Source organism: Saccopteryx leptura, chromosome 2, assembly GCF_036850995.1.
Source record: "Saccopteryx leptura isolate mSacLep1 chromosome 2, mSacLep1_pri_phased_curated, whole genome shotgun sequence".
In the NCBI taxonomy this organism is placed as follows: domain Eukaryota; kingdom Metazoa; phylum Chordata; class Mammalia; order Chiroptera; family Emballonuridae; genus Saccopteryx; species Saccopteryx leptura.
The window spans coordinates 247,906,307-247,931,527 of NC_089504.1; the positions used below are offsets into that span (position 1 = coordinate 247,906,307).

The window sequence follows — 25,221 nt, forward strand, 5'->3', positions numbered from 1 at the left end:
TTACCCCTAGGAGGGCTACTCCAGGTGGCCAGGGGTTGGGCGGGGGTCGGGGGGGGGATTCCTCAGTGAACATGCTGTTGACTTTTTGAGATTCAACTCAAAATTCTAACGGGCAAGTCAGCTTTGAGAACTCCTCTCTAGAGCAATCATATCCCATCTGATCATCCTTCTCAGCATCCTAGGAACAGTCAGGACTAGAAACTGACCTGGAGTCGAGTGTGTGAAAAGTGGCCCCATCCTGTGTGCTCGAGTGCTGTTAGGAATGCCACCTCTCTCAGCTCACGAGCACCCAGCCTGGCGCCCTGGGTATTCGGTGAGTGGAGAGAAAGAGCATGATTTGGGCAACCCTCCAGCTCACAAGTTGTAGACAGGGCATCGGGGCCCCACCTGCCACCACAGCCCCATTAGTCAGCCAGACAGGCAGTCCCCAATCCACCTCTTCACCTGCTGCACCCTGTTCTGGCAAGTAGCCCTCATCCCCCAAGCTCTAGCACCCTGTTCTCCCAATCTGCTTTGGGAACATCTCTGTCTTCTCATGGGACTGAGTATTTGATATAGCGAAGGCTAAAAGGAACAAAGATGCCAAGTAAGAAAAAAATCCACAGGAGAGAGAAATGTTGCAATCGCATCCTTAGCAACTCTTGTTTGGTTAGTACTGCATAACTCACAGCAGATTCCAAGGCACTGGCCCTGAACATTGCTACACACGCTCTAGGCACTATCAGTAACAAAGGGGCAAGAGAGAAGCATCCGCTCTTGCAGCCAAGTTGTCTCCGGCTACTGGTGGGGAGGACTGCCTTCCCTCTTTTCTGTTGCTTTAAGTCTTCGTCCTGCGACTTCGGAGGCCCCGCCTGTCTATGCATATGCTGCTGCCATGACAACTTCATGACCGTAACTAATGAAAACCTACCACTCCCACAGAGGCATGACACATGCCACAGTAAAACCTCTCCATAGAAATTTCACACCAAGTCGTCAAACAGCAGTTAAAACAGTGGCAAGTGATGTATTTGGCTTAAAGAAGCTTTGTGTTACTGAAGTTCATGTAAAAAGTCTGGCCTCCTCCCGTAGTCTTATTAAATAGATATCCTAAGGGATCAAAGTCATCGGTGATAAATGGGACTGGCCCTGGGCATAAATAAACATTTCTGGCGATTTTGGCATCAGTTCCTCTGTGTGCTTCCTGAAACAGCAAAGTTTGTTCGAGGGACCTGTTTGGAGGGTGTGCCGGAACACAAGAAGTGTGCAAGGTCGTGGCACTGGGCTGGGGGCTGTAGGTTCCATGGCGGTGGCTGATTCAGGGCCGAGGGTGGAGGTGGGCCGCGGTCACAGGTGCTGCAGGGCTTCTTGTCCTTGCTCTGTGTAACCGTCATCGCGGTGGGCATTGGCCCACTGGCCAAAGGACTCCTGGATGTTCACGTTCCTCTGTGTGTTGGCCAGGCGCTTCTTATCCCGGGAGAAGAAGCTAAACCTTTCGAAAGGGGAGAAAGAAATGAGAGCCCGCCCCTGGGTGCACACTTCCTGGTTCTCACAATCCCAGGGACACATGGCAGCAAATGTGAGAGGGAGGGAGCACATCAAGAAAGAAAACGTCGGGGGGTGCGGGTCAGAGTTATTCCAGAAAGCAGCAGGGAGTTTGTGTGTCACTGTCAGGGCATCTGGGAGGTGACGGAGTGAACGGGGCGTGCCCACCTGTGACGTGTGATGCATCATCCCCTACCTTAACCACTAGAGAGGGCTTCTCGTCACCAGTGGAAATAAAAAGTCAGAAACATCCACCATGGGTTTCTTCACCCCAATGATGCAGAGAAAGTCATACCTGAACGCCGTGTGGAATGTAAGATGCCTCTGATATAAGCAGGTCACTGTGTATAGGTAGTTGTGCATTAATTTAACGAATCAGGAAACGATGTAAGTAGCACCTTAAAGCCCAGATTCTATGGATACTATTGCTTAGGATGAGGCATTCAAGTAGGTATTGGAGAAAAATGAGACGATGAAAAAAATGTATATTAACAGGACACGAGGTTCTCTGATTAAAAATTGTGAATACAGTATGTGAGTGAAGTCTGGGAAACATCATTCTGGAGTATCAAAAACTGACTTATACCAAAAAAAACAAACCAAAAAAAACAAACCACTGACTTAGAGTGAAAGCCTTTAGGAGCTACCACTTCTATCAGAAATAGCAAATGTAGACCAAGAGCTCTTTTGAAAACAGCTGTGACTATTGATCATGGATCAATCAGAGTGAACCATCCCATGCCTAAAAGATAAATATAGACGTCACAGGCAAAAAGCCTATAAACATGGCCCATTTAAAACAAGGTCTGCGTTTAACTCCACCTGAACAGAGATTAGGACCCTGCCCAGTAAACCTGAGTTGACTCACCGTATTTCCCAAAATGCTTTCTAAGCTGCTGTCCTTTGATACACTGAGCCTTTTAGAAGATTCCTTTTAGTCTCACCAAGTTCTCCTACTCTTGAAAAATTTCCTTTCCTGAATTTGGTAAGTGATATAATTGCTATGTTATGCCTCCTGCGGACAGGAATAGGAATGAACCACCAAGAAATCCCAGCTTCAGATCAACTATTTTTAGTTCCCTCTGTTCGTTCACCTATTAGCTTTGTGTGTGTACATGTGCATTATTGTGTGTGTGTGTGTGTGTGTGTGTGTGTGTGTGTGTGAGTGTGTGTGTGAGCGCTGTGGCCTGTGGAAATTCAGTTCTGAGCACATCTGGGTAAGTGATTTGACTGTTCTGTGGTTACTAGGTCCCTACAGCCACTTCCTCCCGGGAATAAAGTGGTCTTTCATTGCAAAGCTGGGGCAAGCCAAAGGTGTCTGGAGACATCCCCCCTGCCAGCTAAGATCTGTTTCCTATATGACAGGTATGTGTAGTGGCTGATGAAGGTACCGTTTTCATCCTGGGTTACTTGTGAGCTCTTTCCGGAAGTCATCAGGGGTAGCAAGCCAGCCAAAAACACAGCAGCCACACGGCCCTGTTACATTTCCCCTCTGCCTGACTCCAGTAAGTAGACAAGCCACTTGCTACTTCCTGTCCAAGGGGACACAGGGGGAGTCAACACATTGGTCCCCCTCCTCTGCTTTTTTTCTTTTTTTATGCAAAGATCTAACAGCTTACTGACCATGGCTTGGCAAAATGCAGCGGTTTAGAAAGCCAGGATGTGAAGTTGGAAAACACAGTGTTAGTGTCACTCGGGGTGTGGGGTGGGGGTGGGGGTGTCACAGTGGGCGTTGCTTACTGACCCGTCACTTAAAGGACCTTCTTTACTGGATCATGGACAAGGTGGTTTTAGAATAGAAACAGAAAAAGACAAAAAGAATTATCGGTGACAGAGCCGAGAAGTCCAAGGCCTCCCTCGTGCAGACCGGGCACCGTGAGCCGGGCACCCATGCCACCGCGCCCGACACCCACGGCCAATGGAATGGGACACGCGCAGGCGATGGCCATGCAGCGAACATGGCCAAAGGAGGCAGGCCAGCCCAGCAATAGCCACAGCAGACATTCCAAAGGCAGGGCTCAAAAACAAAACCAGAAAAACACAGTGCCTACGAGGGAAACAAGTCGACGAATAGGCTGCAGGGTGGGGTCATCTAGTATCAGTCCCGCTGCTACCATGGGCATTATGGCTGTAAAGATCCTGGTTAGGAAAGTACAGACACAGAGAAGATAAAAACAGGGGAGGCATGAAAATAAACACACCACACACACACACACACACACACACACACACACACACACACACACAATTTGTTGCATGTTAAGGGTAGAATTGCAAGCCACCCTCCCCCATTCATATGTTGAAGTCCTAACCCCAGTGCCTCAGAATGTGGCCTTATTTGGAAATCAATAGGGTCCTTGTAGATGTAACGAGTAAAGATGAAATGCTATTGGGGTAGAGGAGGTCCATATAAAAGGGGGAGATCTGGAGGCAGACACGCACCCAGGGAGAATGCCACATGGAGATGAAGGGAGAGATCAGGGTGATGCTTCTAGATGCCAAACCAAGGCCAAAGATCACCACCAGCTGCGGGAGCTAGCAGAGAGGCATGGCACAGATTCCCCTTCAAGGCCTCATAAGGAACCCACCCTGCAGACAGACACCTTGATCTTGGAATGCCGGCCTCCAGAACTCGGAGAAGACATTTTCTGTTGTTTAGGCTGCCCGGTTTGTGGTACCTGTGTTACAGCATCCCTAGCAAACAAGCCATGGCATGTGACCACCACCAAGGGGAGATGGGGTGGCAATGCAAGCATGGGTGTGGGACACTTGGATGTCTTCCAGCACGTCTGCCCCACCTGCCATGAGTGGCAGGCACCGTCTCCCCTAGGCAGACAGGGGAGACCCAGAAGAGAAGGGGAGGTGGCCAGAGTGGCCAGACAGGACACGAGCTAAGCAGAGAGCCTGCCTCACTCCTGCCTGGGCACGTCTGAACCACAGGGAATGCTCATTGGCCCCTTAGCTGGGCAAGGAGAATGAAGAAGGAACAACAATCAATCTACCACTGCTTATTTTAAACAGCTTTGCTTTTTGTTTTTGGTGGGGTTTTTCTGTTTTGTTTTGTTTTTGAAGTTGTCTGGGAAAAGATATGAAATAATTGCTTTAAATGAGGTTTGAGGATCCTGTGTGTTTGGATCAGCTTTGATGCACTCCACACAGGAGCTGGCATCTTGGCAGAACCACCCGGATGGCCTCTCAAAGTGACAACGAGAAGAGGGGGTACCTTTTGCTAAAGGAATGGGCCCAGTCCCCAGGAGCCAGGCTAGAGGGTACAGTCAGCGTGCCAGGGCTCCATGCCACATGGTTCTACACCCACCTGCGCTAGGACCCCTCTCTTAGTGTGACAGGGAGCCCCCAAAGACACAGTCTTTGTGTGGGGACAGCCCCAGATGTGGGATGGACATTTTGCCTGAGAGATGTTTGCCCACCTGGACATGCTGGGCTTCATTTGGGATCTGATGGGGCCAGACCAATGCCCAGGGGCCTTGGAACACTTGAGTTCTAGCCGACTTAATGTCTGTGTTCGCATGCAGCTGTGAAGAAGCTATTTCTAGGCTGAAGCGGGGAGGGTGGTGGGTAGGAGGATAGGGAGAGAATGCTGTTGCCTCTACCGTTGGACACCTGGGTGGCTGCAGACCCCAAGGCCAACCTTCCCAATGTGGTTGATCCAGCTGTCTGACTCATGGCCTCCCTGGCCGCCCCTCTGCCCCCACGGCCTGCTCCTTGCCTCCAGGGTCGGCCCCTCTGCCCCTCACAGCAGAAAGCAGCTGCGTGTGCGTCTGTGGGATACTGATCGAGGGCTGAGGCTGCACAAAGGGGGCACTGGTGCCTGGCGTCCACTGGGGACGAGGCTGGAGTCACTCAGGCGCTCCCGCGTGACTTGCCTGGGCAGTGCCAGCCCAGCCTCTCAGGGGAGCAGCTGCTCGATCACACGCTATTCTTGGACCATTTTCTGGGCACACTGTTTTGACTGGCAGCAGACTTTCTGGTTCCCTTGAGTTCAGTCCAGAAATGTAGACTCTGGCGTCTCTGGCTCGCGGACACTTGAGAGATAAGGGACCTGGCAGTTGGCCCACATCTGGTGACTTGAGCAGGGGTGAGGGAAGGGGGGGCAGGAAGGCAGAACGAGAGATAGCGGGTGGCAGACAAAAGGCATGAGTTCAATCCTGACTTCCGTCCTTCCTGGCAGCAGAGTCTAAGGAAGTCCAGATTCTCTGACTGAGGGTGGGGGGAAGACACCTTAGTTCCAGTGCTCTAAGCTGGTGGATTCCCTTCAAGCTCCCATGGTCGTCACTGTTTCCTTGGTGGCGGGTAGGGAAAACGGGCCAAGGACCCGGAGCTGGGCAGGAAGGCAGCCATGAGCTGCCATCAACAGACTATGTGACTAATACTCAGCACAAGCATGGACTAAGGGACCAGGCTGACCAGATGGGTACAGGGATGGAACCAACTTCAGAATTGCCCTGTATTCCCCCACCCCTGGCCCCCGGCAGGGAAGATCTGTTCCTTCCCCAGCTCTGAGCTCACGCATCCACACTGATGCGGCTCCCAGTCAGCAGCTGACATAGACAAAGGTGACCAGTGTCCTGCCTGGGCTGGTCAAAAACCTTTTTGTGCCAGTTTGATTTTCTAAGTTACCCCCTAGAAGACCAGGATGGCCTGGGACTGGACACCTGGATTCGGTAGATGGGAGATTTCTCTCTCTCTCTCTCCCTCTCACCTTCCTACCTACCTACCTACCTTCCTTCCTTCCTTCCTTCCTTCTTTCCTTCCTTCCTTCCCTTCTTCCTTCCCTCCTTCCTTCCTACTTCTTTCCTTCCTTCCTTCCTTCCTTCCTTCCTTCCTTCCTTCCTTCTTTCCTTCCTTCCTTCCTTCCTTTTCTTCCTTCCCCCCTCCCTTCCTCCCCTCCCTCCCTCCTCTCTCTCCCTCACTCCATCCCCTCTCTTTATCTGTCTCCATATATCACTCTGTTCCTGTCTGTCTGTCTATCTCTGGCTCCCTGATTCCAGCTGCTTCTTCCACCAGGCTCAGAGCCCCAGGTCATGTTGGGCAACCAGGGCCATGCCCGTTGGAAGAAGGGCTTTGAAAATGGGGCCCCAGAGTCCTTTCTGGAACAATCTGGAAAAAGAGGATCAGACACCGCAGCCTATTCAGGTGTAGGTAGAAAAAACTGGTGGAAAAAAACTAATTCTGATAACTTTCCCCTGGATTTTACAGGTCTGAGATTTGCAAAAGCCAACTCTTCATTTACCTGTCTCAGAGAAAGGGGGCTGAAACCTGAAAACTGAAGAGTCCGGACAATACAGCCTCAGAAGGAATTCTGAGAATTACACCTGACTTAGAACTGTGGCACTGGAGGCCCCGTAAAGGCGACAGAGTTGAAATGAAAGCTCCAGGCCTGACCTGTGGTGGTGCAGTGGATAAAGCGTCAACATAGAACGCTGAGGTTGCTGGTTCAAAACCCTGGGCTTGCCTGGTCAAGGCACATGTGGTAGTTGGTGCTTCCTGCTCCCCCCACCTTCTTTCTCTCGAAAATGAATAAAGTCTTAAAAATATTTCTTAAAAAGAAGAAGAAATAAAAATTCCAAGTGAGGTCTGATTTTTTAAATATGTGGGAACACACGGAAGGTAGCAAATGCTGGTCTCTTGGTCTCACCTCTCAGCCCAGGAAGGGTCAATGTGGGCTCGGGAAATTCTCAGCTTCCCCAGGGTCTTTTGTTTATTTTACTGGTTTTAGAGAGAAGGGAGAGAGACGGGAACATCAATCTGTTCCTGTACGTGCCCTGACTGGAGATCAAACCAGCAACCTCTGTGCTTTGGAATGATGCTCTAACCAGCTGAACTATCTGGCCAGGACTCAGCTTCCCCAGGTTTTAACCCAAAGCAGCAGCTATCAAAGCAGATGGATTCTGGTCTTCCTTATATGTGAGTACTAGGGGCTGACAGGTAGATCAGGGGGATAAGGGTTTTCCTGGGAACCCAGTGCCTGGTAGAATCGAAACCAAAGGGCTCTCTCTCCCCTATGACAAGCTACCATGGACTCTGCCTATTTCTTCTGTTTTCCTAGCATTCTGAACTTGCTTGGGCCTCATCCTTCCCTAATTTCAGTCCCTGAGAACTGGACAGAGTGAAAGCTACTGGAAGCTTCAGGCTTGAGAAGGAGAGGCAGACCTGGCCAATCCATGCACTGGCCTGCGATTGGCTTAGGGCTGGTCATGTGACCCATTCAGCGCCAATGAGGCTGGGTTCTCACTTCAGGGGCAGATTCTCTCCACTCAAAAGGGGTTTCAGACAGGAGAAAGCAGAGGCCTGAGCTGACATTGCTACCTGCAGGGAGAACGTGCCCTAGAGCCCTCAGAAAGGGAAACTGAGTCAGAGGTGGAGGGAACAAGGCAGAGCCCTGATGACAAAGGCTGGATCCAGCTGAGCCTGCAGCTAGCCTGACCTGGGAAATTTTGGTTACCTAGACAATATTTTCCCTTCTTAAGTTACTTGGAGGTTGGGTTCCAATCGCCGTAGAAGCTTACTGATAGACACATGGCCAAAATGGTGGTGGAATATGGAGGAAGCTGGTTTTAACCTTTCTGGTTCTGGGAAATATAGTCAGAATTAGGAAGCACCCCACCACCACCAACAACCACCATTACCACCCAACCAGCAGAGATCGAGGACCAAGTAAATAAATAAGCAACCATAAGTTGGCAAGAGAGGCTTGGCAAGGCGCCAACCACAAACCTGCACACTCCAGAGGGCAGCCAGCCTTACCTGGGGCTGCCGGGGGCCACAATTTGACCAAGGCATTCTCTCCCAAGAGCAGAGGTCGGGCTCTTAGAAGGCTGCACACGCTTTTCACGCCCCTCCCCATCCACCAATGCTGAGCATTAAGTCAACTCACAGGGTAAGAACTAGCCAAGAATTTCCAAATGTAACTGGAATTTAAAGGTGGAGGCATCCAAGGAACAACCTGGTTCCTTTTCCCACATGACGCTGGTGGCTTTCCAACCCACACCCCTGGCTTTCACAAGAGTTTTGCTGGGGTTTGGGGGAGAGAACCATGGCCTCTTCGGTAATACGCCTTGGGCACAGTTGGAAGCCCGAGAGCCAGGTAGATAAGGAGCTGGAGGTTCTCCTGCAGAGTTGAAACCATGGGCTCTGGGGCCAGGCTGCCTGGGTTCGAACCCTGGCTCTGCCTTTTTTTTTTTTTTTTTGTATTTTTCTGAAGCTGGAAACGGGGAGAGACAGTCAGACAGACTCCTGCATGCGCCCAACTGGGATCCACCCGGCACGCCCACCAGGGGCGACGCTCTGCCCCTCCGGGGCGTCGCTCTGCAGTGACCAGAGCCACTCCAGCGCCCGGGGCAGAGGCCAAGGAACCATCCCCTGCGCCCGGGCCATCCCCACTCCAATGGAGCCCCGGCTGCAGGAGGGGAAGAGAGAGACAGAGAGGAAGGAAGGGGGGGTGGAGAAGCAAATGGGCGCCTCTCCTATGTGCCCTGGCCGGGAATCGAACCCGGGTCCCCCACACGCCAGGCCGGCGCTCTACCGCTGAGCCAACTGGCCAGGGCCTGCTTTTTTTTTTTTTTTTTTTTACAGAGACAGAGAGAGAGTCAGAGAGAGGGATAGACAGGGACAGACAGGAACGGAAAGAGATGAGAAGCATCAATTATCAGTTTTTCTTTGCAACACCTTAGTTGTTCATTGATTGCTTTCTCATATGTGCCTTGACCGTGGGCCTTCAGCAAACTGAGTAACCCCTTACTCGAGCCAGTGACCTTGGGTCCAAGCTGGTGAGCTTTGCTCAAACCAGATGAGCCCGCACTCAAGCTGGCGACCTTGGAGTCTCGAACCTGGGTCTTCCACATCCCAGTCTGACGCTCTATCCACTGCACCATTGCCTGGTCAGGCCTGGCTCTGCCTCTTATTAGCAGTTTGACCCTTGGTAGGTGATTAACCTCAGTGCCTCAGTTTCTCCTTAACTCTAACATGGGACAGATAATGCCTCCATCTCACTGGGCTATGGTGAGGACACAATGACATCATTTGCAGGAGTAGGACCTGGCTCACAGTAGGTTCTTAGTAGACATTAGCTAACTAGACCAGAACGTTTAACCCTTTATCTGAAGGGATGCAGGGGTCAGTGAACCTGAAATTGTTTGCTCTCACCCCCCAGGAAAAGGGTCTACAAACTCATCACAATCTCAAAGGGACCCCCGTCTTTTGGTGCAAAGAACCACTGAAGCCGCTTTAAGTCTAGTGGAAGGCAAGGACTAGGCAACTTTTCCTGTGTGTCCCCTACAGTACCCAGGGTTTGACTTTGCATGTATTATGCACTGGTAATAGACAGAGGGAGGGATAGGTAGATGAGTTATCAGAGGAATGCACAGTCGGGTGGGATTCAGGCCCTTCCAGACCTCTTGGAGCTGGGGTTCCAAGCCCTTCAGCAGCATGAACCTCCCCCACCAGCCTTACTTGCTGTCCTCAACGGCAGCCTCACCTAATATACTTAAGCAAGCCCTGAAACCCAGCCACAGGCCCCACTGCCTTCCCGCCCCTCTAGGCTTTCCCCAAACCTCTGCCCAGGGACCTCGCTCCTCCCGTCCAGGTAGCGAGATGAACTCAAAGTCAAGGGCCAGGCCCAACGAGCTCTGGGGTTAGGCCTGTCTCAGCAGGAGGCGGTTAGTGACAAGCCTGGTCCTGGAGCAGATACCCAGGAGAAGTGAGAGGCCATGTGAACTGCCAGGTCAGCCGCGAGCGAGCAGCCCCATGTGCCGGAAACACGTCACTTACAGTCGTTTGATCCCAGACTCTGGCTGGGGGGACATTCTCGGGTGGGTGATGGGTGGAGGCTGGAGTATTCGATTTTCCTCTTCTATTTCTTCACTGGAAGGGTTGAGAGGCATTAAGAAAAAGAGTCAAACATCCCATGAGAACTGGAATACTGCAGGAGGGTACTGTCTGATGGTCTGGGAGGGCTTGTACTTGGAATAAGGGGACCTGGGAGGATGGCACTAATGGCCTCTGCCCCAACAGTCTCTCTGCCTGGGGCGCTGGCCTCTTAGTGATGGCCACGGCCAGTTAAGAGAAAGGCTCAGCCCTGGAGGAAGTGGACACAGGTGCTTGTGGTCCCTTTGGCCCAGTTGGTCAAATGTGAGGCATTTTAGGAAAGGAATTTTTTCAGACCACTACTTTCAGTTTCCTTTGAAGATTCCAGCCAAATAGAACTACTTCCTGTTTCCTGTCCTTGCCAATGCTTGTCTCCATGCCTTTGTAGTTTCTTCCATCTGGAATCTGCCACCCACACTTCAACATCTCCCATACCTGAATAGTATCCTATCCTTCAGGGAAGGCCCAGTTCAAATGCCACCTCCTCAAAGCCTTCCTGATTTCCACCCCATCCAAGAACCAGAAGTGATCTCTCCCTTCTTTGAACAGCCAGCACACAGTATCAAGTAAAACTTTATGTGTCAGGCACACAATGGGTTTTCAATAAAAATATTTGGCACTGTATTTTCTGTGCATCTCTTCTTTTCCCTACTGGAGCAGAGACCCCGTCTGGTGCATCTGTCCTTCCTTCTGGCTTTCCATTTCTCAGATATTTGCTGAGCGCCTACTGCCCGCTAGGCTCCATTCCAACTGTTGGGAACTCAGCCATGAAAACAAGCAAATTAATGACCAGAATTGATGTGAGATGGTAAAAGAGACATGAGGAAAGTAAAACCAGAAGATAGTGACTGGGACAGGACACTGCTTTGCATGGGTGCTGATGGGGAAGGCAGGCTTCTTTGAGGAGGTAGCATTTGACCTGAAACCTGAATGACAAGGACCAAACATGGGAAAATGAAGGGGAATATTTTCCCAGCTGCAGGGGAAGCAAGTGCAAAGGTCCTGTGGTAGAAACAGGTATGATGCATTTTGAGAAACCAATAGAAGGGGTGGCATGTAGGAAGCTGAACAAGTGTGAGTCAGCATTATAGAAGACGCTGGTCTATGTCAGGAGCAGTGCTGCCCATAGAACTTGACACATTGACAGAAATACTTTGTATCTGTGCTGTCCAATATGGCAGCCATTAGCCACAGCACTGATGGAGCACTTGAAATATGGCGAGTGGAATGGAGAAGATGAATTTCAAATTTTATTTTTAACTCATTAAAATAGCCACATGGCTAGTGGCTACTATTATTGGACAAGTTGTTATTTATTTATTTATTTATTTTTGGAGAGAGTCAGAAGGAGGGACAAATACGGACGGACAGACAGACAGAAAGGGAGAAAGATAAGAAGCACCAATTCTTCGTTGGGACACCTTAATTGTTCGTTGACTGTTTTTTTTTTTTGTTTTTTTTTTTTAATTCATTTTAGAAAGGAGAGAGAGAGGGAGGGAGAGAGAGAGAAGAGAGACAGAGAGAGAAGGGGGGAAGGAGCAGGAAGCATCAACTCCCATATGTGCCTTGACAGATGTGAGGGCGATCTGGCTGCGACATCTGTCACCCCATTGATCGCCAGGGTTGATTCAGCTGATCTGGCTGGCTAGGCGGGTGTCCCCTTCCTCCCTCACCGCTCCATGTGCGTCCCTCCCGAAGCTGCGTGCTCGGTCGAAGAGGACGACCTTCCCCGCTAGAGGAGAGGACCGTTCTTCGGTCAAGGGTATATGAGTAGCTGCGCTCCCCTGCTAGAACCTCCAAACAAGTCTCAAGCTCCATATGTGCCTTGACCAGGCAAGCCCAGGGCTTCGAACCGGCAACCTCAGCATTTTCAGGTCGATGCTTTATCCACTGCGCCACCACAGGTCAGGCGTTGACTGTTTTCTTATATGTGCCTTGCCTGGGGGGCTACAGCAGACTGAGTGACCCCTTGCTCGAGCCAGCGACCTTGGGCTCAAGTTGGTGAGCCTTGCTCAAACCAGATGAGCCCAAGTTCAAGCTAGCGATCTTGGGTTCTTGAACCTGGGTCCTCCGCATCCCAGTCTGACGCTTAATTCACCGCCTGGTCAGGCCAGACAATAGAGCTTTAATATGTGCAAGGAGTTTATTGACTGTGGGTCGGGTGAGCAAATATAAATACATAGGCTCTACAGTTCCACCATCTCTTATCTACAATTCCAAAACCCAAAATTAAGTTCTAAAAATCAAAATTCACATTTTGGTCATTCAATTGGCGTCAAAATCTAACATAAGCTTTCGTGAGGCTGTTTACAATCTTAATTTATCCCATCTAGTACCTTTTCTTGCATAAATATAAAAATATTTCATTTGGGGGCACTGCCCCATACCTCACAGGAGGTGGAAGGTTATACACAGGATATGGAGTAGTCCTTTCTAACAGCTGGAAAATTCTGAATTAGAAAATGCACTGAAATCTGAGAGTTTCAGAAAGAGACTGTGAGCTTGTAAGTGCTTCAGGCCAGAGAGACTCCCCAAGAATGGATGTCAGTACAATACTTGTCTTCTAGGAGCTAACTATCCCCAAACTCTGCATGACCCCCAGAAGAAGCCAGCCTGGCAGCTCCCAGGGACTCACCTCTTATAGTATGCCAGCTCCTCCTGCAACAAAAACACCTTGGACTTGAGCTCATTCCTCTCGTGCAGCACGTCCCGTAGCTCCTGCAGCGTGAACCGGGGTCGGTTGGGGTCCTTGAGATCCATGGCCACCTTCTCCGCCTCTGAGACACTCTCCTCTCCGCCTGGCTCTGTCTGGAGGCAGAGATGCTGCTATTGAATTCTTGGCGGCCACCCCGGGCACCCACTCTGCATCCTGTCACATAGAATTGCCCACCCTTAGCAGCTTGCCGAGGGCGCTATTTTAGGAACACGTGGAGGCTTTCGCTCAGGTTCTGTGCTCTCTGTCCCTCTGGAGAAAAAGCCAGTGGCCACCTGTTCATTGTTTGCCTCCTCAATTGCCAGACCCACGGTCCCAGCGCCTCCCCACCTGACTCCGGGTTTTGTTACAGGCAACATTCAAAGGCGGCCAAGAAGAAGAAACAGCACACCCCCAATGCTGCCATCCCCAGAGTCCTGCCTGTTTTCCCCTTCGCGTCCTCTCCTCATACTTTAAGACCATTGCTGATTTGGCCAAAGTTGCTGGAATCAGAGCCTATGTATAATTCTAGATTCCTTTTTCATTTTTTTTCTCTTAAGTGAGAAGCGGGAGGCTCAGAGATAGACAACTGCATGGCCCTGACTGGTATCCACTGGGCAAACCCCCTATAGGGTGATGCTCTGCCCATCTGGGGCCATTGCTTGGCAACTGGGCTATTTTAGCGCTTCAGGCAGAGGCCATGGAGCCACCCTCAGCCCCCAGGGCCAGCTTTGCTCCAACTGAGCCATGGCTGCGAGAGAGCAAGAGAGAGAGAAGGAAGAAGGGGAAGGGTGGAGAAGCAGATGGGCACTTCTCCTGTGTGCCCTGGCTGGGAATCAGGCCCAGGGCTTCCACGTGCCGGGCTGATGATCTGCCACTGAGTAAACCGGCCAGGGCCTCCTTTTTCATTTGACATTAAGTCATATGCTATATCCCATTTGTTACCAGCCTTCTAGTGAAGCCCTTCCTTCCTCAGCGGCTGTGGGCATTTCCACTGGAGTTTAGTAGAAGCCCAGCTCTGGGGGTGGGTGGGTAGGGGATCATACAGATGGACCCTAGCACACTCTGTCACCTGCTCCAGGCCAGACCCAAACCCTCCCACCCTCTGCCATATAAAGAAACTAAAAAAAAAAAAAAAAAAAAAGATAAAATACACAGTGGCATTTAGTAGTCACAATGTTGTGCAACCACCCCCTCTATCTAGTTCCAGAATATCTTCATCACCTCAAAAAAACTCCACATCCTTTGGCAGTCACTCCCCATCCCCTCCCACCCCCCCAACCCAGGCAACCACCATCTGCTTTCTGTCTCTATGAATTTGCCTGTTCTGGGCATCTCCTATAAATAGAATCCTACAATATGCAACTTTTGTGCCTGGCTGGCTTCTCTCAATCAGCATCATGTTCTCAAGGTCCATCCACATGGAAGTGTGTATGTCAGAACTTTATTCCTTTTCATGGCTGAATAATATTCCACGACATGGATTAGACCACCCTTGTTTACCCTTTTAACCATTGATTGGCAGTTGGGTTGTTTCTACCTTTTGATGTGTACATAATGCTGCCATGAATGTTTGTGAACAGTGATCTGTCTGAACGCCTGCATTTAATTCTTTGGGAGAGACACTGAAGAGCAGACCTGCTGGGTCACAGGGTGACTCTATGTGTAACTTCTTGAGGAACTGCCACACTTCTTTCCCCATTTGACATTCCCACAAGCCATGCAGGAGGGTTCCAAATTCTCCATATCACCATCAACACATTTTTGGAGAGCAAGGAAGTTTTTGCAAGCTGCCTCCCAAGTCATCCGGCCAGATGTGCATATGTCCCCTACTGAGCCTCCAATGTCCCTCGATTGACTGGAAGGAGTGGACAGATGCTGAGGACAACAGCGGGAAAGCTCTGGAACAGGAAAATGAAGGACTGACCTAGGGACCCTCCTCTTCCCTCACCCTCCAAAACACCTCACAGCAGCACAGGGACAGAGGGACTGCAGCGTAGGTGGGTGATGCAAGGTCAGGATGCGGAAGGGCTCCAGAGGCATCCTGGGAGTCGGGACAGGCTGTTCTGGGAAAGGACACTTGAAAGGAGACACCACCCACCAGGGCGGATCAGGTGACAGAAGAGCCACTTGGCAGGCATGGGTGGGGGGGGAGTGGGTGTGACCCAGAGTCAGCAGGACAAGGAGACAGGAGCAGCAGGTGGTAGGGGGCAGCAGGAAGCCAAAACTTGGCACATGCCCCTCCCTCCCACCCAAGCCAGCTGGGCAACAGAGTGGGGCCTCCTCCCACAGAAGAATTAGGGGAGGAAATGCTGGAGGGCTTAACTTCCCAAAAAAGTTCTCTAGGCGTCTACTGATGCCACCCCATCAGGTGGGTTCCAACTTCTCTGCACAGCTACATACTTGGATGCTATCCTCTGCCCAGGACCATGCATAGCAAGTGCCTGGTATACAGCAGGCACTCACTAAGGCCAGTTCATTTCTCTTCCCCTGTCCAGGTTAACCATGGAGCATCCTTGAATGTCTAAAATATATTCAACATTTACTAAGCATTAACTTTGTCCTTGCTGGATACTGAGCTGATGAGATGAATAAAACAGGTAGACACACACAAATAAACTCACAAGGGAGTAAGAGAAAAGATGCAAGGATGTCAAACTCTAACTGGGGACGATCACAGAAGGCATTACTGCAGATGTGGTCTCTGGTCATGAGTGTTTGTTTTTTTTTTTTTACAGAGACAGAGAGAGAGTCAGAGAGAGGGATAGATAGGGACAGACAGGAATGGAGAGAGAAGAGAAGCATCAATCATCAGTTTTTCATTGCAACACTTTAGTTGTTCATTGATTGCTTTCTCATATGTGCCTTGACTGTGGGCCTTCAGCAGACCGAGTAAACCCTTTCAAACCTGGGTCCTCTGCATCCTAGTCCGACACTCTATCCATTGTGCCACCGCCTGGTCAGGCTGGTGGTCATGGGATCTTGATGCATGTATAGGAGTTTGCTGGGAACTCTGACTGCCCCCACTGTATTTATATATATATATAATTGATTGATTTTAAAGAGACAGAGAGAGTAAGGGAGAAAGAGAGAGAGAAGCATTTACTTGTTCTACTTAGTTGTGCATTCACTGGTTGCTTCCTGTATGTGCTCTGACTGGGGACAACAACAACAACCTTGTTGTTTCTGGATGATGCTCTAACCGACTGAGCTAACTGACCAGTTAACCTGGCTCTCACTGTGTTCTAAAACTTTTGATCAATGGCCAAAAAGTTTAGACCAGAAGATTTCACACTAATGAGTGGGCTTTGGGCTTCCTTTTGGATAAAAATGGAAAGACTCGGTCACACTGGACCCACATGGCGACAGTGGGCTGCTTCAGCATAGCTGCTGCTTCCTTTTACAGGCCCTTTCCACGGCTGCTAACTCCTCACCCTTCTCCTTATCTGCTTTGGCCCCTTAGGCATCAGTGACCCCTTCTGTGGACGTAAATTTTAGGCTCACACACTCCCTCCAACTCCTCCTTCCCCAGACAACTCAGGTCCTGCCATTCACTGGGAGAAGTCCTGTGTCTCTCTGTGTCTCTGGGATGGGCCATCTGACGGGGGTCCACCTGCCCCACGGAAGGTGAAAAGCCCTTCAAAAGGCTTCTCAAGCCCTCACTTCCCAAGAGGCCTTTGGGTGAGCTGCCTGCTCTTCTCCGGGCATGTATTTCTCCATCTCGTCCTTGATAATTCAACAATATCTCTAACGGCCCTTTCTGCTCAGACCTCCAGGGATCTTACTAATACTGGCTCCCCAGTGGGAACCTTTCCCTGCTCACCCCGCAGGCTGTCACTTCCCAACACACCGAAGAGGTCCTCGGAACCTGAGCGCCTTTTCTCTGGAGGACAGGTGGCTGTTTTATTGGGGAGCAACTTGATCCCTTTAGAGCTTGGGGGCTTCCCAGACCGGTTTGCAGCCAAGTCCTGGCTTCTGGAGCCACTGCCTGGGAATGCAGCAAAGGGACAGCTCGGGACTCTGGTTTCTCTGGGGCTACCCAGCCTGGATACAGTGCCCGGAGCCACCCCAATCATCCTGTCCAGACCGAGAGAGACCGGGAAGGCTCGTCCCAGGACAGCAATCGGGCCAGTCGACAGCAGGCCTTCTAGGCTTACTGCATGAGGGACCGTGGAGGTGGCTTGGGTTATCTCAGATTGTCCACTGGTCCCATGAGGCACTCTGGGCACCGCTGAGGTAGATGCCCTGAGGTCCCAGTGGCTCCCTGGGGAGGCCTAGGAGCCTGGCAGATAAGCAGTGGGCCTGTGCAGAGAGTGTTAGGGAGGCCACATCTCCGCCAGGGCCTCTGTCCCGAGGCCTGGCCTCCTGGGCATGCTCCCTGCTGCCCGGGGACATCACGGCCACTTTCTGTGGCCTGGTCCACCAAAGTGGACTGACTGTGCTCTTACCCTCGGTATCTCCAGGACTATCCTGCACAAATTCAGCCTGAAAACCAGGCCTGACATGATGGCTCCTTTCTGCTTTCCCCACATATTTAAAAAACAACAACCCAAAACTAAGAAATAAGAACTCGTAAGACGACATCAAGGAGATAAATATTCCTTACCTCCCTTTGGAGGTAACTATTAACTTTACAGTCTTCTTATTGATTTTATCTAAAGTTCTTTTGACAGGGAGCCCACCTCATTTTCTTAAGGGTTTACAGTCTAATTGTAAAAACCTTCAGTTGCAATATGAGGAACTGGACAAACCAGAGAACATGCTGAGCAGAGATGCCAGTCAGGACCACATGTTGTCTGACTCCGTTCCTCGCAATGTCCACACCACACAACTCCAAAGAGACAGGAAGGAATTCAGTGGTGGCCAGGGGGCGGTGGGACACAGCGACAGGAGTAACTGCTCATGAGCACGGGTTTCCCTTTTGGGCTGATGGAAATGCTCTCAACAGCGGTGACGATTGCACAACGGAGTGAATATGCGAAAAACCACTGAATCATACACTTTCAATGGTTGAACTGCATGGTATGTGAACTCTAGCTCAATAAACATGTCACAAAACATGTATAAGGAGCCTTGTCTATGGAGAAGGCATGGAAACGGCAGCGACACAGCCCAGAAAGGATCGTATGAACGAAGGGGGAGAATGAGAGTGACTGCGGGTACCAATTCCCCCATAGCTCCTGTCCCCCTGACCCATCGAACCTGCCACCCTAGCCACACCCTGCACTCTCTCCTGTCCGTCTCCTGCTCTCCCTCTAGCCCAGAATGGCCTGCCCCACATCCCACCCCTGGATACCCTGCCTATTCTGCAAAACCCATGTGAATGCCTTGAAACCCTGCCCAACCCTTGCCTCTCAGAATCCGATGTGCTCTTCTGCGCTCCCATGGTCCTCCCATCCCTGCCAGCCTATTGGATCTGCTGGGTCAAGTCAAGTCCATCCCCCTCATTGGTCAGATAGGAAACTGACAACCAGAGATGGGTGGGTCCCAGGTCCCAGGGCAGCAGGCAGTGAAGCCACCACAAGTCGCTTCGCTGTTTGAGTGCTGCGAGTCCTGAACTCCACCCCAGCTCCCGGGGACAGAGTCAAACCTGGCGAGGCTGCCCTGGGTTTGGGAACAGAGACTGTGTGGAAGCTCAGCAGCTTAGTCATAACTGCAACCTGGTTTTTACTCCCCGTCTCTGTCTGGCTCCATCAGCGCCGGAATGGGAAACTGAAACCCACAGGCAGTCGGGCCAAGGAGGTATGAGATGTCCTTGTTGCTAAAGAGGCCTGGAGCAGAGCTGGATGGAGTTTTGTGGCCCCGGTTTGACCTGGCCTGCCTGTCCAGGAGGAGACTGACCTGAGCTCTGTGGGGTCCAGGAAGTTGGAAGGATGGCCCCAAGCTTCACCTGATGTCCGTCTTTGCCATGGGCCCCCTCCATCTCATGCCATAGATTTGGTCCAGCCCTCACCTTTCTTGTCTGGATTGTTGCAAAGGGCTCTCAACAGCCATGTCTGCTGTCAGCTCCTTCCCGAGTCAACCTGTCCTCCATAAACTTAGAGCGGATGCTGTCACTCTCTCCTGAGACCATGAAGGGATCTATATCCTTTGCTGCTCAGAGTTTTGTGCATGGCTTTCTCAGCCCTGACTCTCGGGCACTGTGGACAACAGCTGTTATCTCCGCCTGGCGTGCACCCATTGCTGTGCTTCTCCAGGCTGAGTCATTGCAGTTTTCATCTGGACAAACTGCTTCCTCACTTTCAGTGCATGGATGGGGACCACCAGGGGGCAGACATGTGACCAGGGAGCAAACAACATGCACATTCAAGATCTCAGGCCACTGTGATTGGTTCAGTGATGGGCCAATGAGAGGGTTCCCTGAGACTTTTGCTGGAAATTTGAGAAAGAGAGGCCATTTCTTCCCATTGGGGTTACAAAGGGGGTTGAGCACCAGGGGCCACACCACCTGGCAAGGGCCAGCTTGAAAATGACACCAATGCAGAGGAAAGCAAAGCAGAGAGAAGGTCTGAAACAGATTCCTGATAGCCTCATTTGGGCACCTGGAACCAGCTATACCTGAAGCTGTCCTTCACTCGAAGCTTTCAGTTACACAGCTAAAAATTCCTTTAAAAAAAAATCTGCCTGACCTCTGGTGCCGTAGTGGATAAAGCATCGACCTAGAAATGCTGAGGTCGCCGGTTCGAAACCCTGGGCTTGCCTGGTCAAGGCACATATGGGAGTTGATGCTTCCTCCTCCTCCCCCCTTCTCTCTCTCTCTCCTTTCTAAAATGAATAAAAAAACAAAAACAAAATCCTGGGCTTGCCTGGTCAAAGCACATATGGGAGTTGATGCTTCCTGCTCCTCCCCGCTTTCTCTCTCTCTCTCTCTCTCTCTCTCTATCTCTATCTCCTCTCTAAAATGAATAAGTAAATAAACAAAAAATTTAAAAAAAAATCCTTAATCCATTTTTAACTTAGGCTTCTGTCACTTTTAAGACAAAAGCAGGCCCTACCCTCTCCTTTTGATGACTTCTCTCTCTTACTTCCCGATCTGTATCCCAGGTTCCTGTCCTTCAGACAACCTAGCAGGGTCTGGCCTGAATTCACAAGATACTTAATCACTGCGCTGGGACTTGAGCCAGCCTGACGGTAAGCTCATCTGTCTTACCCCTCCTACCTGTAACCCAGGAGGTTAGCACAGCACCTGCAAACCTAACACAATCAATAATCTGTTGGAAGAAAGAGCAGGCCTTGAGCTTTTCGCGAACAGTTCGTGATGCCTTTCTCAAATGGCACGGCTGTCTTCTTCACCCATCTGCAAACATCTACCTGACATTGACATCCCACAGAAAGAACAGCTTTTTCATCAGGATGAGCTGTCTGGTGCACTCTGGGGGCAACTTTATGGAGCAAACACCTCTGGACCCCGTGTCATAGCCCTGGGCCCACCTGGAATTTAGCTGTGGCTGTGTCATTCCGTCGATGTGACGGGGTGTCACCCCAAGCACACACTGTATGTCCTTCCTTTTCTGTCCCAGGATCTGTTCCCTAAGTTCAGCCCAGAGGGTCACCCTTAGCTCACAGATACATGTTCCAAGCCTTTCCCCTCCAGAAAAAGAGTTCTAGGAGGTGTTCTGTGTGCTTCTGAAAGGTTCTAGCAGGATCAAGCCCCCATTGTGACCTCAACCACACACACCCTCCACCTCACTGATCCTCCTTCTGTCTCACTCCTCTGATATTTGGGATCACCTTCCACATCAGTCTTCTGCCCACCATCCTTTTCTCAGACTAAGACAGTCTCTTACCCTCCAAGACAATTCCCTCCTACCCTGAGTGTGGCTGCTGGGGCCATTGCCATTGCCTCCTCCTCCCAGGCCCTGGCAACCCCCAGTCTGCTTTCTGTCTCTGTGGATTTGTCTGCTCTGGACATTTCACATAAATGAACTCATGCAGTATGTGGCCTTTTGTCTTGGCGACATTCATGTAGCACATTGCCAAGTTCATGCAGGTTGTTGCAGGGGTCAGTGCCTCCTTCCTTTTCACAGCTGCGTGATATTCCACTGCATGAACAGATAATTTTGTTTATCCATTCATTAGTTGACAGACGTGGGCATTGTTTCTACCTTCTGCCTACTGTGAATAGTGCTGCTATGAATTTGCAATAAAATCTATAATTATTTGAATGAATGAATGAATGGCAGATGCCCTATAACCATCTCTGAGCTGAATGAACACCTTGGGTGAGAATGCTGGAATTCCCAGGTTCCAGGCCCAGATCTGCCTCTACCCAGCTATGGGTCCTCTAGGCAGCAGCTTCCTCTCTCTGAGCCTCTCCATTTCTTTAAGTCTAATGGGGAGAACAAGGCAGTGGCACAGCCCCGGAACCAGCTGGGGGTGGGTGGGTGGGGGTGGGGGTCTGGGGGTGTGTGGGTGTGTGGGTGTGTGTGTATATGTGTGTGTGTCCCCTCACCTCTGGCTCCTCCTCTTGGCCCCGCCTCTCACCTCTGGCTCCTCCTATGGCCCCGCCCCCTCACCTCTGGCTCCTCCTCCTGGCCATTCTGGCTGAGCTCGCCCTGCAGCCTCTCTCTCAGCTTGCCGAGCTCTGCCCGCAGGCCGCCCATCTCCTGCTCCTTGGTTTGCAGATCTGCCTCCAGCTCGACCTTCTGCTCGATCAGGGCCTTCCCCTGCGCCTCCACCACAGTGACTCGGTGCCGCAGGTCATGGTTGATCTTCATCAGGCGGGTCTGCTGCTGCTGCAGCTGTGGAGAGAGCAGGGCCGCTGAACCCCGCTGCCACCGATGGTGGCTCACGCGGCGCCCCACACGTGGGCCGACCATCTACGCGCGTGTGGTTCAGACTGCAGACGTCTTAATGTGTCTGACATTTGGTCATGGAACTCTGTGGATGCCAGAGATGGGCAATTTGTGTATTTACTATTATCATTTTATAACAGATGGAAGATAAGTGTCTTGTTAGTATATTATGACAATATCTCAGCAGAGGCAAGTAACATGCATTGAGAAAGGGGTGTCCTTTTCTAATTCATGCGAAGGCAGCATATAGGTTCTTGGAGCAGTCTGGTGGGCACAAAGGGGGTGGGCTCCGGGAACCCTTTATTCAAGGGGGAGGCCTTGGGGTCAAAGCAGAGGCTGACCGGCCTCGAGGACCTCCCCAGGGCATGGCAGGAGTCAGGTCACTGGGGAGGGGGGCACATTCCCTCCTGCTGTTTCATGGCTGGGTCCACCAAGCCTCAGGCAGGATCCCACCCCACAGAGCCCACAGCATGAGACCCCAGGGGAGACCGGGCACCTTGTGAGGGGAGATCCAGTCTCCTGCTAGAACCTACCAGCCGGGAGGAAGGACACGGGGTCGGGGCTCGTCACTTACAGCCTCAACGTCTTCATTCTTCAGACCCAGCTCCCTGTCCTTGGCCCGGATCTCGTCCCGCTGTTTGTCCACCACTTCCTTCAGCTTCTTCATCACCTGGCGCTCCCGCTCCGACATGCCTGGGGGCGGGGTGAGTGAGACCTGCAGGTGAATCCACCTCCCTGCCCTGCTGGAACCATCGGCAGCCTCCCGGTGAGATGAAATCGAAGGGGGGGGGGCATGTGGCTCCACACCCCCACTCCCGCACCTCAGGCCTCAGCCCAAATATCACCTCCTCGCAGACACCTTACTTCCTGACTCCCATAAAGAATCCTCCCTCCACCACCCCACTTATCACCTCCACAGCACAAACTGTCTTGTGAATTTTCATCTAAAGTAAAAAAAATACTGCACTGTGGTTCAGGCAGGAGGTTCTGGAGCTCAAACACTGGCTCTCCCATTTATTAGATGGGTAGCTTCAGGTTCTCCTCCCTCTGCCTATCAGTTTCCACATCTGTAGAATGGGAATGAAAACAGTACCACCCCATAGGGCCATCGTGAACACTGATGGGGTTAATACACACAAAGCTTGGAGGATGTGCTTATGGTTTGTTTTGTTGCCCCTTGCCCACCAAGTACACTATCAGTCCGGGGGCAGGTCCTTGCCGGACCAGTTCACCGTGTGTGCCCTGGACCAGTGCAGGGCCTGGCACACGGTAGGCATTGAACAGAATGATCAAGAGCTTGGGGTCTGAAGCTGGATTTCTTGGACTCCATCCTGGCTTTGCCACTTATCTGCTATTGATCTCAGGCTGTTTTTCTCAGTTGCACGTGGGGAATCTGTGGTGTCCCCACCTGGGGCGCTCTTAGGAGGCTGCACATGCTGACCTGTGAGAAACACTCCCAACAGGCCTGGCATAGGGGGTTAGCTGTTCATTTTATCCATAAAACGGAAATACCAGTCCTCCCTGCTCCAGGGGCAGAGCAATAGCAGAGATAAAATCCAAGAGTAGTTACAAAAGTGCCTTGAAAAATTAAAGGAGGGGTGTGTTTTTAATAGACTCCCAGGCATTGTTAAACAGTGGAAGACTTCCGAGCAATCATTTAGTCACCGGGCAACTCAGCATCCTGAGATTTTTTTTTTTTTTTTTTTTGTATTTTTCTGAAGCTGGAAACGGGGATAGACAGTCAGACAGACTCCCACATGCGCCCGACCGGGATCCACCCGGCATGCCCACCAGGGGCGATGCTCTGCCCACCAGGGGGCGATGCTCTGCCCCTCCGGGGAGGGGGGGGTCGCTCTGCCACAGCCAGAGCCACTCTAGCGCCTGGGGCAGAGGCCAAGGAGCCATCCCAAGCGCCCGGGCCATCTTTGCTCCAATGGAGCCTCGGCTGCGGGAGGGGAAGAGAGAGACAGAGAGGAAGGAGGGGGGGTGGAGAAGCAAATGGGCGCTTCTCCTATGTGCCCTGGCCGGGAATCGAACCCCGGTCCCCCGCACGCCAGGCCGACGCTCTACCGCTGAGCCAACCGGCCAGGGCCAGCATCCTGAGATTTAAAGAGACATTGAGACAAATGTAGAAATGAATCTGAAGCTAATCGTGCAGGAGCAGCCTTTGTAGTAACAACAACAACAACAAAATAATAATAATAATAATAATAAAAATGGCAACAATCTAAAAATCCACCAACAAGAAAAGAGTTAAATAAACAAGAACTGTTCCATACCATGGGACCCTATGTAGCCAGTTAAAAGACAATGTTACATGAGAGACAAGTGATAACAGCACTATTCATAATGGCCAAACATTGTAGAAACAGAAACATCTTCACATCTCAAATGTCCATCAGTAGATGAATGGATGAACAAAAGGTGATCTATCCAATGGAATATTACTCAGCCACAAAAAGGAGTGACGTTGGCCCTGGCCGGTTGGCTCAGTGGTAGAGCGTTGGCCTGGCGTGCAGCAGTCCCGGGTTCGATTCCCAGCCAGGGCACACAGGAGAAGCGCCCATCTCCTTCCTCTCTGTCTCTCTCTTCCCCTCCCGCAGCCAAGGCTCCATTGGAGCAAAGTTGGCCCGGGCGCTGAGGATGGCTCTGTGGCCTCTGCCTCAGGCGCTAGAGTGGCTCTAGTTGCGACAGAGCAATGCCCCAGATGGGCAGAGCATCGCCCCCTGGTGGGCATGCCGGGTGGATCCCAGTCGGGTGCATGCGGGAGTCTGTCTGACTGCCTCCCTGTTTCCAGCTTCAGAAAAATACAAAAAAAAAAAAAGGAGTGATGCGCTGATTTATGTTGTAATACAGACGACCTGGAAACACATGACATTAAGAGAAAGAAGCCCCACACACAGGCCACATAGTGTCTGATTCCATTTATATAAAATGTCCAGAACAGGGAAATCCATACAGACAGAAAGCAGATCCAGAGTGGCCCGCAGAGTGGCCCGCATATAGGCATCAGGTTTCCTTTTGGGGTGATGGAAAAGTTTAAAATTAGATTGTCAGGATGGTTGTACAAAGCTGTAAATTCAGTAAACATCGTTGAAAATATGTATTTTCTTTCCTTTTTATGTATGGGTGCACAGCCAGAATTTTTACTGAGCTGAAATTCCTACCAAAGACTCTTGGCTCCCACATAAGTTTCCACTGGTTGGATAGTCAACGTGACGGTTCTTGGGCACATCTTTTACGAGACAGTGCTGTGTTTGAGACGTCTTCTCAACAATCGTGGGAGTCAGAGGTATCCTTCCCATTTAGCAGACGAGGAACCTGAGG

At 51.1% G+C, this 25,221-nt stretch overlaps 1 protein-coding gene across 6 annotated transcripts in view; it reads right to left on the minus strand.

The window, feature by feature from the left end:
* Positions 1–615: 615 nt before the first annotated feature.
* Positions 616–25,221, minus strand: part of RILPL1 (Rab interacting lysosomal protein like 1) — a 35,628-nt gene continuing 11,022 nt past the window's right edge. Inside the window, exons 3-9 of one of the 6 annotated variants that reach the window (XM_066371119.1) lie at positions 22,469–22,587; positions 21,616–21,840; positions 13,043–13,215; positions 10,312–10,404; positions 3,576–3,663; positions 3,269–3,292; positions 1,357–1,471 (exon numbers count right to left, since the gene is read on the minus strand). In XM_066371119.1, the coding sequence (XP_066227216.1) occupies positions 3,290–3,292; positions 3,576–3,663; positions 10,312–10,404; positions 13,043–13,215; positions 21,616–21,840; positions 22,469–22,587 (701 nt within the window). In that variant the 3' untranslated portion in view covers positions 1,357–1,471; positions 3,269–3,289. Of the gene's footprint in view, positions 1,472–3,268; positions 3,293–3,575; positions 3,664–10,311; positions 10,405–13,042; positions 13,216–21,615; positions 21,841–22,468; positions 22,588–25,221 lie in introns of all 6 variants that reach the window. The other 5 variants (XM_066371120.1, XM_066371116.1, XM_066371115.1 and 2 more) reach the window with 5 other exon arrangements.